At 41.0% G+C, this 15,307-nt stretch overlaps 2 protein-coding genes across 2 annotated transcripts in view; one reads left to right on the top strand and one right to left on the bottom strand.

The window, feature by feature from the left end:
• Window positions 1–1,709: 1,709 nt before the first annotated feature.
• On the top strand, window positions 1,710–5,935 carry ndufs3 (NADH:ubiquinone oxidoreductase core subunit S3). The gene is made up of 7 exons (XM_044356463.1): window positions 1,710–1,817; window positions 3,105–3,170; window positions 3,545–3,642; window positions 4,019–4,168; window positions 4,614–4,739; window positions 4,870–4,989; window positions 5,630–5,935. Exons 1-7 carry the CDS (start codon window positions 1,763–1,765, stop codon window positions 5,798–5,800), a joined length of 786 nt encoding a protein of 261 aa, XP_044212398.1. The 5' UTR covers window positions 1,710–1,762; the 3' UTR covers window positions 5,801–5,935.
• Window positions 5,936–8,245: 2,310 nt separating this feature from the next.
• Window positions 8,246–15,307, bottom strand: part of c1qtnf4 (C1q and TNF related 4) — a 37,613-nt gene continuing 30,551 nt past the window's right edge. The window contains exons 2-3 of the mRNA XM_044356450.1: window positions 13,362–13,723; window positions 8,246–11,968 (exon numbers count right to left, since the gene is read on the bottom strand). Of these exons, the coding sequence (XP_044212385.1) occupies window positions 11,165–11,968; window positions 13,362–13,718 (1,161 nt within the window). The 5' untranslated portion in view covers window positions 13,719–13,723 and the 3' untranslated portion in view covers window positions 8,246–11,164. The remainder of the gene's footprint in view (window positions 11,969–13,361; window positions 13,724–15,307) is intronic.

Raw genomic sequence — 15,307 nt, 5'->3', positions numbered from 1 at the left:
TGCGATGTTCAGTGTAACATCGTGTCCTCGGTAACGCTGCATCTGAAACACATATTTGAGATTGTAGGTTTGTACTGGTGCAATTTCTGAGGGGAGGTGATGTAAGGCTGATGAAAGTTGTTGTTGACAAGCTTAAATCTGGCATTTACAGTAGCGAACATGCTGTTCTGACATAGATCAGACCTTAGTCTCATCTGAAGTCATGCTCAGGTCAGATTCCCACCTCTCTCTTGACCGATGTATGTTTTGTTTTGGGCGGTGATCCATCATTGTTGAATATATCCTGCTAATAAAATGCCTTGAGCCTTTGTTACTGTGAAGCACCTCCACCTTCGTCAGGTCAGGTAGAATCAGCTGATCACCCAAACTTTTTAGGCTCTCAGTTGCAAATAACAAAAAAAGTGTTTGGTGAATAATTAATATTTCTCTTTTAGCTGTTCATAACACATGAAGATGCCATCAATATAACTGCTCCAGGTATCTTATCCCACTATCATACCAAAGCTTAAACATTTTATTATCAGAGATCATTGGTATGAGTTTGTTTTTCCATAAAGGTGTTTTAGGTGGCAAATCATTCCTCACTCCAAGAATGTTATGGACTTCATACCATGATCTAACAAAGTGAACAGTAAGTGGGTTTTTTGGTTTTGCTAGTAATACTTTCTGGATTCTACTTATAAATAAAGTCACTTCCCACCTCTTCATTAAGGGCTTGTAATCCAATTTGTGTCCAGGAGGAGGCAGAGTCACGTTCAAGCAAAGATGACAGAAATCTCATTTGTGCTGCCCAGTAAACTTTGAAATTAGTTGGAGTTGGAGGCCACCCATCTTGTAGTCCCATGATAATCTCTCTTCACTTACAGTTTTTTAAAGAGATTTAAAAATACTATTGGGAAGGGGGATCGGGAGCTATGGAAATAAGTGCATTATCCTTGGCAAAATGTTCATCTTTATATAGTCGACTCTGCCAAATAAGGTCAGGGGTAGATCTGTCCTCCTGTTTAGATCACTCTCTATTTTTTGAATTAGCACAGGGTAGTTGAGTTTACATACCTTTTTCACGTTGTTATCCACATGGATACCCAGATATGTAAACCCTTCTGGAGCCCACTTGAAGGAGTCTGGCTGGCACAGGTCTCTGCGATCAGTTTTAGACAGAGGGACTGTTATGGAATTTTCCATCTTTAGAGGTTACAAATTGGGTTACATTGGGTCAAGCTTGGCTTTGAGGTCACACTGTAATTCTTAATCAGAGATTAAGATATCTTCTCCTTGAGACTTCAGCTGTCTGTGTACTGTTTTTGGTTCTCCACTTGGCCAAGTGCTTTCAATAAACATTTTCAGCATTAAGACATCAAAGGTCTCGTGAACGCCTTTCTCCACCGCTGACCATCGCTCAAAATATCCACAACAGGGAGTATTTCAATCTTTTCACAGTTCACCTTATAGATGTTATGCTATAATTGTCCAGAAGAGCTTGTAATTTAGTAAGAGATCAGGCTGGGTCCCTAAGAAATAAAATTTCATCATCAGCAAATAAACTGATTTTGTAATTTAACTTCTTTTTGGAAAAAAAACATATCAGAATTAAATTATTATTCAATGTAGGGTGTTTTATATAGCTGCTCTTAAGACATGTCTTAGAAGAAGGAAAAAAGAAGAAGAAGTTGTTGTTTCTCCTCCGGTCCTGCAGGAGTCGATAGACCGCCAACAGTCGCCTTTCTACCCGAAGAAAACCGGCTAACATAACAGAGCAAACATGGCGGCGTCGTTGATGCGGTTTGTCCGCGGAGGTCTTGGAAAGAGCTTCAACAGTAAGTTAATTCGAAACACTTTTTTTGCTTGTACAGGCTGGTTGCTGCGATGGTCCGTTATATAAAGTGGGTCTTTGCATGCTGCTGAAAACGACACGGTCCGATTTTAACGGTCAAACGTCTCCGGTTTGACCTTCTAGCTAAGCTAATGCTAGTGTTAGCCTGCACGGAGCTGAACAGCAGACAGGAGAGAGAGTCTGTATTGTTTTTGTGACAGCTTATTTCTTCATACACTCATGGTTTATTTTGTTATCATACATCGTGTAGAAGTGTTCAGAGTGGATGTAGGATTAGCTGTTTCTTCATGTTGTCGGTTAGCATCTATCTAGTGAACATTTTGTCAGTTCCTCTGCAGATCTGTATATTCAGCAATCAACAGCGGTGTTAAGTAACTGAGTACATTTAAGTTACTCAAGTACTGTGCCTAAGTACAATTTTAAAGTACTTGTACTTTACTTTAGTATTTTCATGTGAGGCTACTTTATACTTCCACTCCACTACATTTCAGAGGGAAATATTGTACTTTCTACTCCACTACATTTATTTGACAGCTTTAGTTACTTTTCAGATGAAGATTTGACACAATGGATAATATAACAAGCTTTTAAAATACAACACATTGTTAAAGATGAAACCAGTGGTTTCCAACCTTTTTGGCTTTTGACGTCTTACCAAAAGCAGTGTGTAGTCGGGGTCACATTTCACATGTCTATGAGTTGTTAACAGATCCACCAAATAGTGATTTTTCCCTCTAAACTTCTCACATGCTTTCATTTCAATAAATGTTCAAATGATCCAATATTTCAGCAAAAATCAAAGATTAGATAAAAAGTCCAAAAACTGAAAACAGATTTGTGTATCAGAACTTTGTTTTTTCTTCTTTCCTCTCCCATTAATCATCTCACCACCCCTCAGATTTATCTGCTGACCCTTTGGAGGGGCCCGACCCCTAGGTTGGGAACCACTGGACTAAACTAGCTAACTGTATATAAAATACTGATGCTTCACTAATAATAATCTAATGATGTCATATATAATTATATATCAGATAGAGGGACTAAACCATTACTTTTACTGCAATACTTTAACTACATCAAGCTCATAATACTTATGTACTTTTACTGTAGTAGGATTCTTCATGCAGGACTTTTACTTGTAATGGAGTATTTCTACATTGCTGTATTGGTACTTTTACTTAAAGTGTCTGAGTAACTTTACTTCTTCCACCACTGGTAATCTGTAAAGTGTTTATACAGATTTTTTGACCATCTCTTCTGCTTTTTCCAGTTGCAAGGACCTCATGTCTCCTCCAGCAGCAGAGCAGACTGCAGAGCTCCACCACAGAAACCAGCCGTGAGTACAGACAGACTGCCGACAGAAGATGCTTGTTGATTGATAAGCAGTCAAATATGATGAGCTGTTTTGTCTCCTATTTGACTGCTGATCAGTGGACACAAATAGCAGTTAGTGCCATGTATTATCATTACATTTAAGTCACAGAGTTATAAATCTGTTTTTAAGATGATCTTTAAAATCTCAATAGGTCACTTAACAGCATTTCTATAAAACATTTCAGTGAACTGTCTGAATGTTCCTAAACTGTTTTGCAATTTTAATAATGAATTGTTAGTGTTAAAAAAAAGTCAGGTCAGACTTGTCAGGACAGGTCTGGATCACTGTGTGGTTGAATACTTTTAAACCTCTTGCTCCTCTTGTCCTTCCTGCAGCCACCGTCAGGCCCAAGGATGCTGTCACTCACAACCAGCTGTCAGCGTTCGGGGAATACGTGGCTGAGATGATGCCCAAATATATCCAGCAGGTCCAGGTCAGTTCATGTGCCTGTAACCAGTTCTAAGCTCACCCTCGCCTCGATGGAAATGACCGAGAGACTTCAAATGTTCAGTTTGTGTCAGAGCATTTATAATAATATCAATAATGAAAATAATCATTAATTTCAGCCCTACTTAAATTCATTCATACATACAAATACATTAGCGGGAAAAGATTAAGTAAATAAGAAATCCTGCAGGTGCACATAGTTGTGATGCATAAAGCAGCATGTAGGCAGACCTGCAGAGAGTCCTGCCTTAATCCACCAGGAACTGTCTGCGTTCTCCTGTTTTGCTGATTTACATAACTTGGTCTTGAATTCATCTCCTGAGACCAGTTAGAGTGATTACATTTCGTTTGTGTGTGTGTAGGTGACCTGTTACAACGAGCTGGAGGTGATGATCCATCCTGACGGGGTGGTCCCTGTGCTGACGTTCCTGAGGGACCACACCAACGCCCAGTTCAGGAACATGATCGACCTGACTGCTGTCGACATCCCAACACGGCAGAACCGCTTTGAGGTACAAACTTTTTTTTTCGTTGTTGTTGCTAGAAATTGCTTCTATGAGAGTGAATGAGTGTAATCGTAATAGTGTTGTTACAGTCATAGTCACAGTAACTCAGGAACTAAACCAGTGTTTTCACCAGAGGAACCAGGGACAAAAATGAGTTCTTAGAAGATAGTTCCAGGTGTAGTGAAGTCCATGCTCGTCACTTACTGTTCTCACACAGACACTGTGGCTGCTTCCACTTGTGTGCCACTTCATTAATAAAACAGAAGGAAAAAGATAGTATTCCAGTATCGATATTAGGACTCACACTCTCCCCTAAAACCAAATGCTTTATGGTTAGAATGAACATTTTTGTGCATAGGCTGTCATTAATAATTCATAGTATGTGATTTTACAGTGATGATGATGATGTGTGTGTGTGTGTGTGTGTGTGTGTGTGTGTGTTGGTTTACAGATCGTGTACAACCTGCTGTCGCTGCGCTACAACACTCGTATGCGCGTCAAGACGTACACAGACGAGTTAACACCGGTGGACTCCGCCGTTCCCGTCCACATGGCTGCCAACTGGTACGAGAGGGAGGTGAGTCACAACCTGCAGGCTACTATATTAAATTCACAACAACGCTCAATCAGTGATGTCACATAACTTTCAAGCTGTCGTAGTGTTTTCACTGGCAGGCAGACTGAGAGTAAAGTGTGTGTTTTTACAGATATGGGACATGTTTGGCGTGTTCTTTGCCAACCACCCAGACCTGAGGCGCATCCTGACAGACTACGGCTTCGAGGGTCACCCCTTCAGGAAGGACTTCCCTCTGTCAGGATACGTGGAGGTGAGTTCTGCCAGCAGCACGTCCACTCGGTACGAGAGCTGGCTTAATTCAGCTCCGTGTGATTCATTTGTTTGTTTTTTTAATTCTAAGATATGAACGTAGTAGTAGTATTGGCAGGAAGTCTGTGAGACAGACAGGATGGAAGCTGTGCCCAGACGCTTTGGATCTCAAACTCTGCTGGATCCTGTGATTTTTTTGTTTTTTGTTTTTTTTTTCAGAGTTCATTATCATAAATCCAGGGCTCCCACAGACCTTGACAGCCTGTGACTTGAGAAAGAATAATATATGTCCTGCAGACTTTGAAATGAAATAGATTTCTTTGAAAAAAAAAAATGAATTATTTATTTCAACACAGTCAAATTCATCCCCTCTGCCTTACTCCTGTCTATCTGAGGAAGAACACTTCACATCCTGAGGATTAGAATAATTTCATCAGGCTGTCTAGACAAGAAAGGTTTTTCTTTTATGTGAAGCTTTGATTGCTGTTATTTTCTAACATACCTGCCATTCTTTTGTCCCAACCGTGAAAAACATTTAAATAATTTCCCCCTACAGACATAAAAATACTATACTACAATAAATGGACTTTAAAATGCCTGCAGACTGAAGTGTGTGTGTGTGTGTGTGTTTTCCTCTGCAGGTGCGTTACGACGATGAGGTGAAGCGTGTGGTGGCCGAGCCCGTGGAGCTGTCACAGGAGTTCAGGAAGTTTGACCTCAACACACCCTGGGAGGTTTTCCCCGCTTACCGAGAGCCCAAAGAGGCCGCACCCAAACTGGAGGCCGGTGACAAGGCTCCTGAGAAGAAGTGATCTTCCTCTGTTTAGTCTACACACACATCATCATCATGTTCTGTCTGTTTGTGTTCCGGGAGTACCAACCCCTTCGAGAAACCCAACTGAAATATTTATGTAAATAACGATACTATTAAAACAATCTTAAAATGATTTTTTGTGGAGGTTTTCTTTGGAGCAACTCTTAATACTGCAGGATGGAACGGTTCTAATTTGGGTGCATTATATGTCCAAAAGTATGTGGACATCAAAGCATTACACCCCAATGTGATAGTTAAACATGTTGATTCTTCATCCTAAAGGTGATGGATGGAGTTGAGGTCGGAGCCAAGTTCTTTCAAACCAAACTCTTTTTATAGAGCTGGCTTTGTGCAAACTGTTGCCACACAGTTATAAAACTAAAATATCATTGTATGCTGTGATATAACACTCATTTTCACTGTTTCCCCGATCCTGTGAGCTGGAAACCAGTCAGAGTTTGAACAAATATGCTCGACTAAATAAAGGCTTTTAATATAACTTCTTCCTCGCTCTGCCTGCGTGCCCGAAGAACATTTTCTTTTCTGACAAGATTTGTTTGGAACTAAAGTCCTCCAAACCATGAAAACCCAGACAAGCAGTGTCCAAGTAATTGCTGTCTAAATATACCTTTTGAAACATTTTATGCTTTCCTGATTTCAGTGTTGGAATCAAACAACAACTCACTCCGATAATGAAAGGATGCGTTCAAGTCTGTCTGAAAACAACAATCAGGTGTCCGCATCAAGTCAAGTCAGTTTTATTTATGTAACGCCAAATCACAACAGAAGTTATCTCTGCACTTTTCACCTAGAGCAGGTCTAGACTGCACTCTCTAATTTACAGAGACCCAACATCCCCCCCCTCAGGAGCAGCACTTGGCAACAGCAGCAAAGCAAAAACTCCCCTTTAACAGGAAGGAACCTCGAGCAGCGCTGGGCTCCGGGTGGGCGGCCATCTGCCTCGACCATATGAAGCTTAGAAGTCTGAGTTAGTCATATCAAGTGGATATCTGCCACATTTACAGTCTTTTTTAGCATCAAATTCCCTCTTTGTGTTTCCTCGGACAGTGTTTCCCCGAGGAACTTTGGCACTAAAAAGACTGCAACGTTGAAAGATATCTACTTGATTTGAAGCTTCATATTAGCTTCAGATAAACTTTTTAATACATTTTTGCACAGAAGGACGACTGCGGATTTTGTCCCCCATCACTTATGTTATAAGCACATTATGAATGTATCTTCTAATGGTCAGTATGAACAGGAATACACCAAAAAAAAACGTTTCAATGTTCATTCGGGCTCCTAACGGCTGTTTTAAGACTTTAATGAAGTGAAGTAAAAAACACATTTCCCTCTGACATGCAATTAAGTGGAAGTATGCAGTAGCATAAAATGGAAATACTAAATACTATATCAGCATAAAGCAGCTAGCATAAGTAGCTAATCTCTCTATATGATTTCAGACTCATTTATCGTGTCACTAATTGTATTTAAAGTTGAGGTTACGCTAAGCTACTGTTAGCATTAGCTTGCTAACTAACGGCTCACCTTTCTCGTTCCGGACCGGAACGGCTCCGGCCGTGGACTGGACCGGTGGCAACTTCATGTTGAGGGTTTTAAATTATGAATGTGTCTTTTAAGACTCATAAACTCAGCTGATCTGCTTCATCTGGAACTAGTAATGGGTGTTTTAGATTAGATTGGCAGTTGCCTGGCAACATAGGCAAACAGCCCCATAACTAACCAACTAATACTCAAATATTGCTAAATCCTGATTGGACAGAAAGTTGTGACATCACATCACATTATATTTATCCCCTATTTTTAAAATTTTTTCCTTGTAATATTTCTTTTGTAAAGCACTTTGAGCTGTATTCTATGTCATGAAAGTGCTCTATAAATAAAGTTTATCATTATTATTATTATTATTATTATTATTATTATTATTATTATTATTATACACTTCACACCAGTGAAGACAAAAGTGACTAATCTCTCATGTGAAATAACAAAAACTATTCAACTTTGGCAATAAATAAATAAATGTTATCACAATAAGAAGCTGATCGAGATGTTTGTAGGGTCTTTAGATTAATTTAAAAAATATATCTTGCAAAACAGTGTGTTGGCAAGTGAGTTGAAGAAGACAGTAATTATTATGACATGTTGGTACTCTATTAAGTCTACTTTGCTGCTGTATAAATCATACCGGAGTCGCCCAGAAGATGGCGCTGCAGGTCAGAAATTCATATCAACACTGAGGACGTGCAGCTGCATAATTCATGGACACAATAACAGTCCAGACAGGATGTACATTTCTTCTTTCTTTTTTAATTTTGTCAAACATTTGTCATTGAAGCATTCATTATACATGTAAGAAATATTCAAAACATTTCGACATGAGCCAGACTACTGAAACAAGACATGGGTCAAAATGTTTTTATTGATATTATTTTACTTATTATTCCAGGATCGTTTTTACTCTGGTTTGTGCCTCTGGAGCTCAAAATCATAGAAAAGTACAATCTGCTTCTGTTTGATCGAGACAAATCAATAACCGGGAAGTACTTCTAATGACATTTTGATCCATGTCCGCTCGACATCTACAACACAATCTTTCTTCAGAGTTATCAGAAACAAAGAAGCACAGACCAGACACATCCAACAATTTGTCAAATACTGTACAAGATAATTCACGTATCGATAAAAATACACAGTAACAGGCGTCGACGGGGGCCTGTGAAGCTGTTCAGCAATCATCTTTTAATTCATTGTATTTTTTTTTTTTTTTTTAGATATATGCATGCATCACACAAGTGCTTCTTGAGTATGTCAGATGAGTTATGCTCGAATCACCTTCACAGACCGATAATACTGAACCGGGTGGGGTCTGTCTGTCTCACAGTAACACTGAAGCAATCACAGGTCCGACCTCTGTGCCGCTGCTCACTTACTGAGGCTGAAATAGAAAAAACCACCATGGGTTAGACTGTGACAAAATACATTATTATCTGAAATGAGGCACACTCGCAGTATAATTTCATACTGTGAAAAAAAAAAAGAAGAAAATTAGCATTTCATTGTCTAAAGTTTTGTCACTTTCTTAGAAGTCACTGCAGCCGTAAAGGACAGGAAATTATCCATTAGTGAGACCGTGGTGAAGGAGCCGCCTGGTGCGAGTGTGAAGCTGGAGACTCTCTCCACGTTATTAGTTTTCAGAGAAGGTGCGAGGACGTTTCCCCCCCCCACCGGTGCCAAAGAGATCACTGTGAGGTCAGAGACTTCTAAAACTCAGCTTTTCACCTCTCTGACTGTACTGTACTGTACTGTACTGTACGGTCATATCTTCAGATTTATCTGGATGTAATCTGATTGGACCATTTTAAATGTGCTTTAACTATAGTGCATCAGTCTGAATGAATGCTGTGCTTTTAAAGAATTATTTACAGACAAGTAGAGTATAATATCACTTTCCACTATCTGTCTGTGATATTTATTTTTAATGAGACTTTCAAGTGTGCGTGTCCACGTGTTGGATCATGAAGCAGCTAAGTGATTCCCACAGCTGCTAAATGCTCCACACACACACACACACACACACATGTTAACCAATCAGACGCTTACTTTGTCTGACGTTTGGTGCTGGGCAGGGAGCTTCTTCACTGACAACAGCAGCCTTTTGTGGCTGTGAGACTGAACCGAAACAGTAAATTGCTGTAAAAGTACAACATAAGGCTGAAAGATGCTAAAACGCTCCGTAAAGCTGAGAGGAGCTGCAGAGTTGAGAGATAATTCTTGGTTAAATTTGTAAATATAAGCAACTCCATTCATATTCCAAATAGCTTTGATAGCTTTGATCAATTGTTAACATGAAATTATTGATTGTTTTGAGGTGGTGGCAAAAATTATAGGTAAACTGGCCCTTTAAAAATGTAGTCGAAATCATTAAAATTGATAACTTTAAAAGCTTGTTTCATATTAAAGTTGTGAATTTGCCTCAGCTTGTTGTTTACATCAAAACTTCACATCTCATACTTTGACATCCTGTTAACTGTAATAAAAAAAAAATGCAAATGTTAAGTCAAAGTGAAGTAGAATCACTTGAGATGGTGCCTCTCCAGCAGAGAGGGTGATTTCATAAAGTCAAGGTTCATCACAATTTGAACATCATCATCTTTCTCCCGGCAGTGTGAAATTAAACAGACGTGCTTATTACTGTGGCCTGGGAGAAGCAATTCAATTTTCCCCACAGTGGTTGCCATCTGAAGAAATGAATTAAACGCTGCTAGAATTAGAAATCAAATTATGAGGTCCAGATCCCCGCAGGCCCGGAGGCGGCATGTGGTCAATAGTCTGTATGGGATGGATATGGAGTCTGCACTTTTTTTTTTTGTTGTTTTTTTTTGTTACAAAAGTAAGTCAAAGTCGGTTTCGTCCCGTTGTCCTCGGCTCCTGCTGCGGCCGAGTATCGGGGGTGAGAAACGCTCCAGAATGAAGAAAAAAGATTTTGACACAAAACACGCTGTTCATATCATTTTCACATGCCTCTAAAGACATAAAGAAAGCAAGATGACACGTGATACGTACGAGTAGAAACACCGAGTCTTTGACGAGGATAATAATAACAAAATGCACTTAAAGGAATATTTCACTTAAAAATGAAAACTCTGTGATTATCTCCTCACCTTCATGTCAGTTGAAACTCAAGGAGAGTGTGTAGGACTTTCAAACTCTCTTACTACTGCTGTTAATACAGCTACGGCTTAAAAAAAAAGAGCATAAAATGTGCATACACGGTTTTAATCATCATTCCTTCACGCTTGTTAATCAGACTGAATTGCCGTTTTTTTGCTTTTATCAGAAATGTGAGCAGCGATTCGAAGGCTCCTCTGAAGGATATGTGTGGACTTTTGTATCCATAGTGCAATCATTTAGTTTTTAAAACGTTTTGATCATGGCGCACTGTAAATATGACGCCACAGGAGCGAACTCCCGGCGTATTGAAGGGGTCGTTCTAACTTCAACAAGACATCGACTGACACAGAGGTGAGCGAGTAATGACCGAGTTTTCATCATCGAGCAAACTATTCAATTAGTGTTCACATTACTGTCATTCAAGGTCCAAAATTTGAGTGAGATGAAGTCAAATACCGGGGAGCCATTCATTCATTTACACTCAGTCCAAGGTCCCTGTGACTTTGCGAAGGAATTCATACGAAGAGGAAGCGTCAGACGACCACAAAACAACAGTCATTTCCAGTTTTCTCCACTCGGCACAGGAACCGCACAACGCCTTTCACAGACTCTTCCGCCTTGCATGAATTCCTCCCGCAATGTTCAGTCCTTCGTTCATGTGCTGCAGCTAGGGCTTCTTGTCTGCATTTGATTGGCTGGTGGTGGTGGTAGTGGTAGCGGTAGGTGGGGGGTCTGGGTAAACCAGGAAGCCGGTGAAGGTGATGTACTTGGCGTGGTTGCTGTAAGCCCCGAAGCCATCTCTCTGGTGGGAGTAGAGCCAGACGGTGTCTCCCGGCTTCAGCGACATCATCAAGCTCTGACTCTGCAGAGCTTTCTCGCCCTGGCTGTCGTCGTAGATCATCGCCTGCACCTCCAGGCGGTTCTTCATCAGCTTGACCGACAGCGTCTTCTGGGGCAGTTTGCCCACGTTGAAGGAGAAGTAGTAGGCCCCGGGAACACGGCAGGTGAACACCCCCTCAGTCACGTTAAAGTCCTCTCCGATGTTGACGAACGCCGTGTCAAAGCTGACCGGCTGATGCTGCGGCATGCCCACTTGGTCTACTCCCACGATGCTTTGGGTGCGCCCCACAGAGAAGGCAGATCTCTGGTCATCGTCCTCCTCATCGTCGTCCTCCTCCTCTTCTTCCTCCCTATGTTGCAGCTCCTTCTCCTCCACCGCCGTGTCCCTCATTCCAGGCCCGACGTGCTCCGTGGCCTGGTTACCATTCAGCTGGGGCTGCTGGGAGTTGTAGGCAGGACGGTGTTGGTGGTGGTGCGTCTGGTAGCCGTAGGTGTCGGGATAGACGAGGTAACCGTTGAAGGTGGTGTAGTGTCCGGTGTTGCTGTAGAGCGCATAGCGAGGGTCACCATGGAGACGGAGCCAGACGGTGTCACCGAACTCCAGCTGCAGCATAACGCTCTGGCTCTGCACCTAAAGATGGAAGCAGACTTTATTATCCTGGCTACAGAGTCATATTCCGCTCTGTTTTACATCAAGGCACATAATCCCATCATCTACCTCACGCAGCTCTTCATTCAGGGGAATTCGGTGTGTAATCCCCTCTGCTCTGCTTTCATTCCCCACCCCAACACAAACACACCCTCTGTGATGAGAGCCACATCGCTCTGTGAGACAGCTGGAGAGCTTCGACATAATAAAACACCTTTTTAAACATTTCCTCAGAGGGTAAAATCCACCCTGAAAGAGAGTTGAGTCGTTATTTGAATCGGAGGCTGACTTAACTGAGAGACTTTTCTAAAATCATACAGTCTGCTTAACTCAACAAGTCTTTGCACTTGTTTTTAGCCACACTAACATGGTGGCTCTAGAGGTGACAATGTCAGTCCTTCGTTCCACCAGTTTGGTCCAGGACTTTCGTGAAATTTAGTACACACATTCAGATTCCCCTCAGGATGAATTGTAATAACTTTGGTGATCGCCTGATCTTTCATCTAGTGCCGTCATCAGGTCAAAATATCACTTTCATACTCACAACCAAATACCTACAAAACCGATGACATTCTCATCAACTTTACTTTGTGTTTAGAGCTAATTAGTGAATGTTAGCATGCTCAAACCAAGATGGTGAACATGGTAAACATTAATTACAGCAGCGGATTAATCCACATTTAGTGCTGCATGATTATTTACAGCAGCTGTGTGTGTGTGTCTGTGTGTGTTTATGGTAATGAAAGAACATTTCACACACTGCAATGGTGTGACTCATTGATGTTTTTATTCCACTGTGGCTCTGCGGCACAGAGGAATAAGATCTATCTATGCTTTGGGTACACAGAAAATACTTTTAAGTAGGATCAGTTGTTGGTTTTTGTGTTGTCATGGGATTTGTTAACAATACAAATTAAAGGATGGGTTCACAATTTTTTAAAGTCTGTCCTAAAACAACAGTCAGCATGTTTTTCTTGCTGTAATCATTTTCTCCTGTTCATACTGACCATTAGAAGATCCCTTCATAATGTACTCACAATGTAAGTCTCTCTTTTTGTTACTATACTTCCACCGCAGCTCAACAGGGAAACTTGATAGCCTCATACAAGCTTCACATCAACTTTTAAATGCATTTTTGCACTAAATGACTGTGTTTGGCCTCCATCACTTACATCTAAACCACACTTGAAGGAGATCTTTTAACAGCCAGCCATGATTACAGCGAGGAAAATCTTTTCACTGCTCATATGGACACCTGACTGTTGTTTTAAGACACACTTGGAAAAAGTGTGAGCCTGATAACTTTAGTCCCACCCACATATTTTCACAGCAACTTCAGTTCTGCAGATCTTCTCACCCCACAGGGTCCGCCTACCTTCCTCTCCTCGCCGGCGTTCTCCTCGTACACGATGGCCTGCACCTCGTTTCTGTTCTTCATCAGCATCACAGACAGGTCTTTGTGCGGGAACTTTCCCACCGTGAAGGAGAAGTAGTAAGCCCCGGGGATACGGCAACGAAACAAGCCAGCCTTGGGGTCAAAATCCCCGCCGATGTTGACGTAAACAGTGTCAAAGGTCACCGTCATCTTGGGTCCGCCTTCCATGCTGTTGGTGCGTGCAACCGAGAAAGCTGAGCGTAACTCCACGTCGTCCAGCAGACGAGCGAATCCCCAGACGCCCCCCGCATGACTCAGGCACAGCAGGCCAATTAGCGCGCTCGCTGGGAGCAGCATCGTATCTGTAGAAAGATGGAAAAGTGAGAAATGTGTTTAATTTCATGTGAAGCTACAGAGGCAGTTTGGAGCTCTGAGCTTTTTGAAATTTTTAGCAACAAGAAAATCTTCCTTCAGATCTTTAAACACTGCAGCTGCGACAAGCGGCAGTATTTTGTTGGAAGAAAGTTTTAAAGTCCCCCTCCAGTCAAAGATGTGTTTTGCTCATTATTGCTTCACTTGAATGTTTGAGCTTCACTGAGCAGAATGATGACAGTGGAAAATTTCCTCTGTGCTTACCGAACATCTGAGTTTAAGGTGTTTAGCTACGAGCATGATTTGTGACATCACAACTAGTTTAGAGCCAATCATGGTCCAGTATCCAGCTTATACAGGTGTGATGTGGAAACTTGAAGCCTCCAGCGCCAGAGAGAATCGACTGCTAGACACAAGATGTCTGGCAAAAAGATTTGAAATGAAAAATATTTGCATATTCACAGATTCTGAATTTTTAATGAAGCAGGAGATGTCATTTTAAGAATTTCCAACAAGGTAATTTAACTTTTCTGTAGAAAAAAAAACCCCACATTAGATACAAATTATTATTCAAAGCAGAGTTTTATAAATTATTTTAAATGTGTCTGGAGGGGCTTTTTAACTTTTGAGAAGACACAGCACTGGCTGGGAAAATCTGTATTTCTGCCTATTTTTTTTATTTGTTGCAGTTGGTTGCAGCTCCCCTCTCTGTGTCCCTCTTGTTATGGCTAATCTAAAATCTGGCCCAAGCACAGCAGTTGAAAATGAGCTTTTTGGCAAACACTGGCACATTTACAGTGATTTTCCCTGTAAAAATAAATACAGTAAATAAATGGACTGTCTCATTCTGTGTTTTCCTTCAACAACTTGTAATACAATGTAAACACCAAGATCAGCCTGAGCTGCTTCAGGACCCTTTGTTTGTTTTGTTGCTCATTCATTAGAACTTTTGTAATAATATCTGTAAAACGTCTCATATTTTCAGTTATTTCCACAATATAGAATCTCTGTCTCATCATATCATTTCATGCTTCACTGCTCATATATCAGAATATTTGTCCTCAAGCCAAAGCACAGATTCATGCAAAACAGTTTCTCCAGTTTTTTCCAAGTAGAAAAGGCAGAAGTGCCAAAAACTGCAGTTCCTCAACAGGCCACTTGAGGCTCCAAAACCAAGCCAATCCCCATAGACCTCCATGTTAAAATGCCCAACTTTACAGCAGAAATAAACATGTTTACAGCCTGGTACAAAAAATGGTTTTGGTCTCTATAGCTAATGTCCCCGTTCATGACAACTGTACAAGGGGTGAATATTTATATAACTCACCCGTTTAAGTTTTATTGAGGCTTAAATTTATGCATAAATAAGAGTGTGGCCGCTTTGAGTGACAGGTGAGTGCCATCACAGGGGAGTTGCTACCATGGTGATGGTAATGTAACTATGGCGTAACCATAGTAGCCATAGACAGCGCTATCTCAGTTCATGACAATTAATTGTAACGTTTTGGTCGTCTAAAAGTCTTTTCCAGCATTCGGTTGTACTAAAAGACCCTCTAGTGAGTCGGATGTTTAGA

The sequence above is a fragment of the Thunnus albacares genome, chromosome 1 (assembly GCF_914725855.1).
Source record: "Thunnus albacares chromosome 1, fThuAlb1.1, whole genome shotgun sequence".
NCBI lineage: Eukaryota > Metazoa > Chordata > Actinopteri > Scombriformes > Scombridae > Thunnus > Thunnus albacares.
Note: the sequence above shows the minus strand (reverse complement) of the source record. Positions and strands in the feature narration are given on the sequence as shown.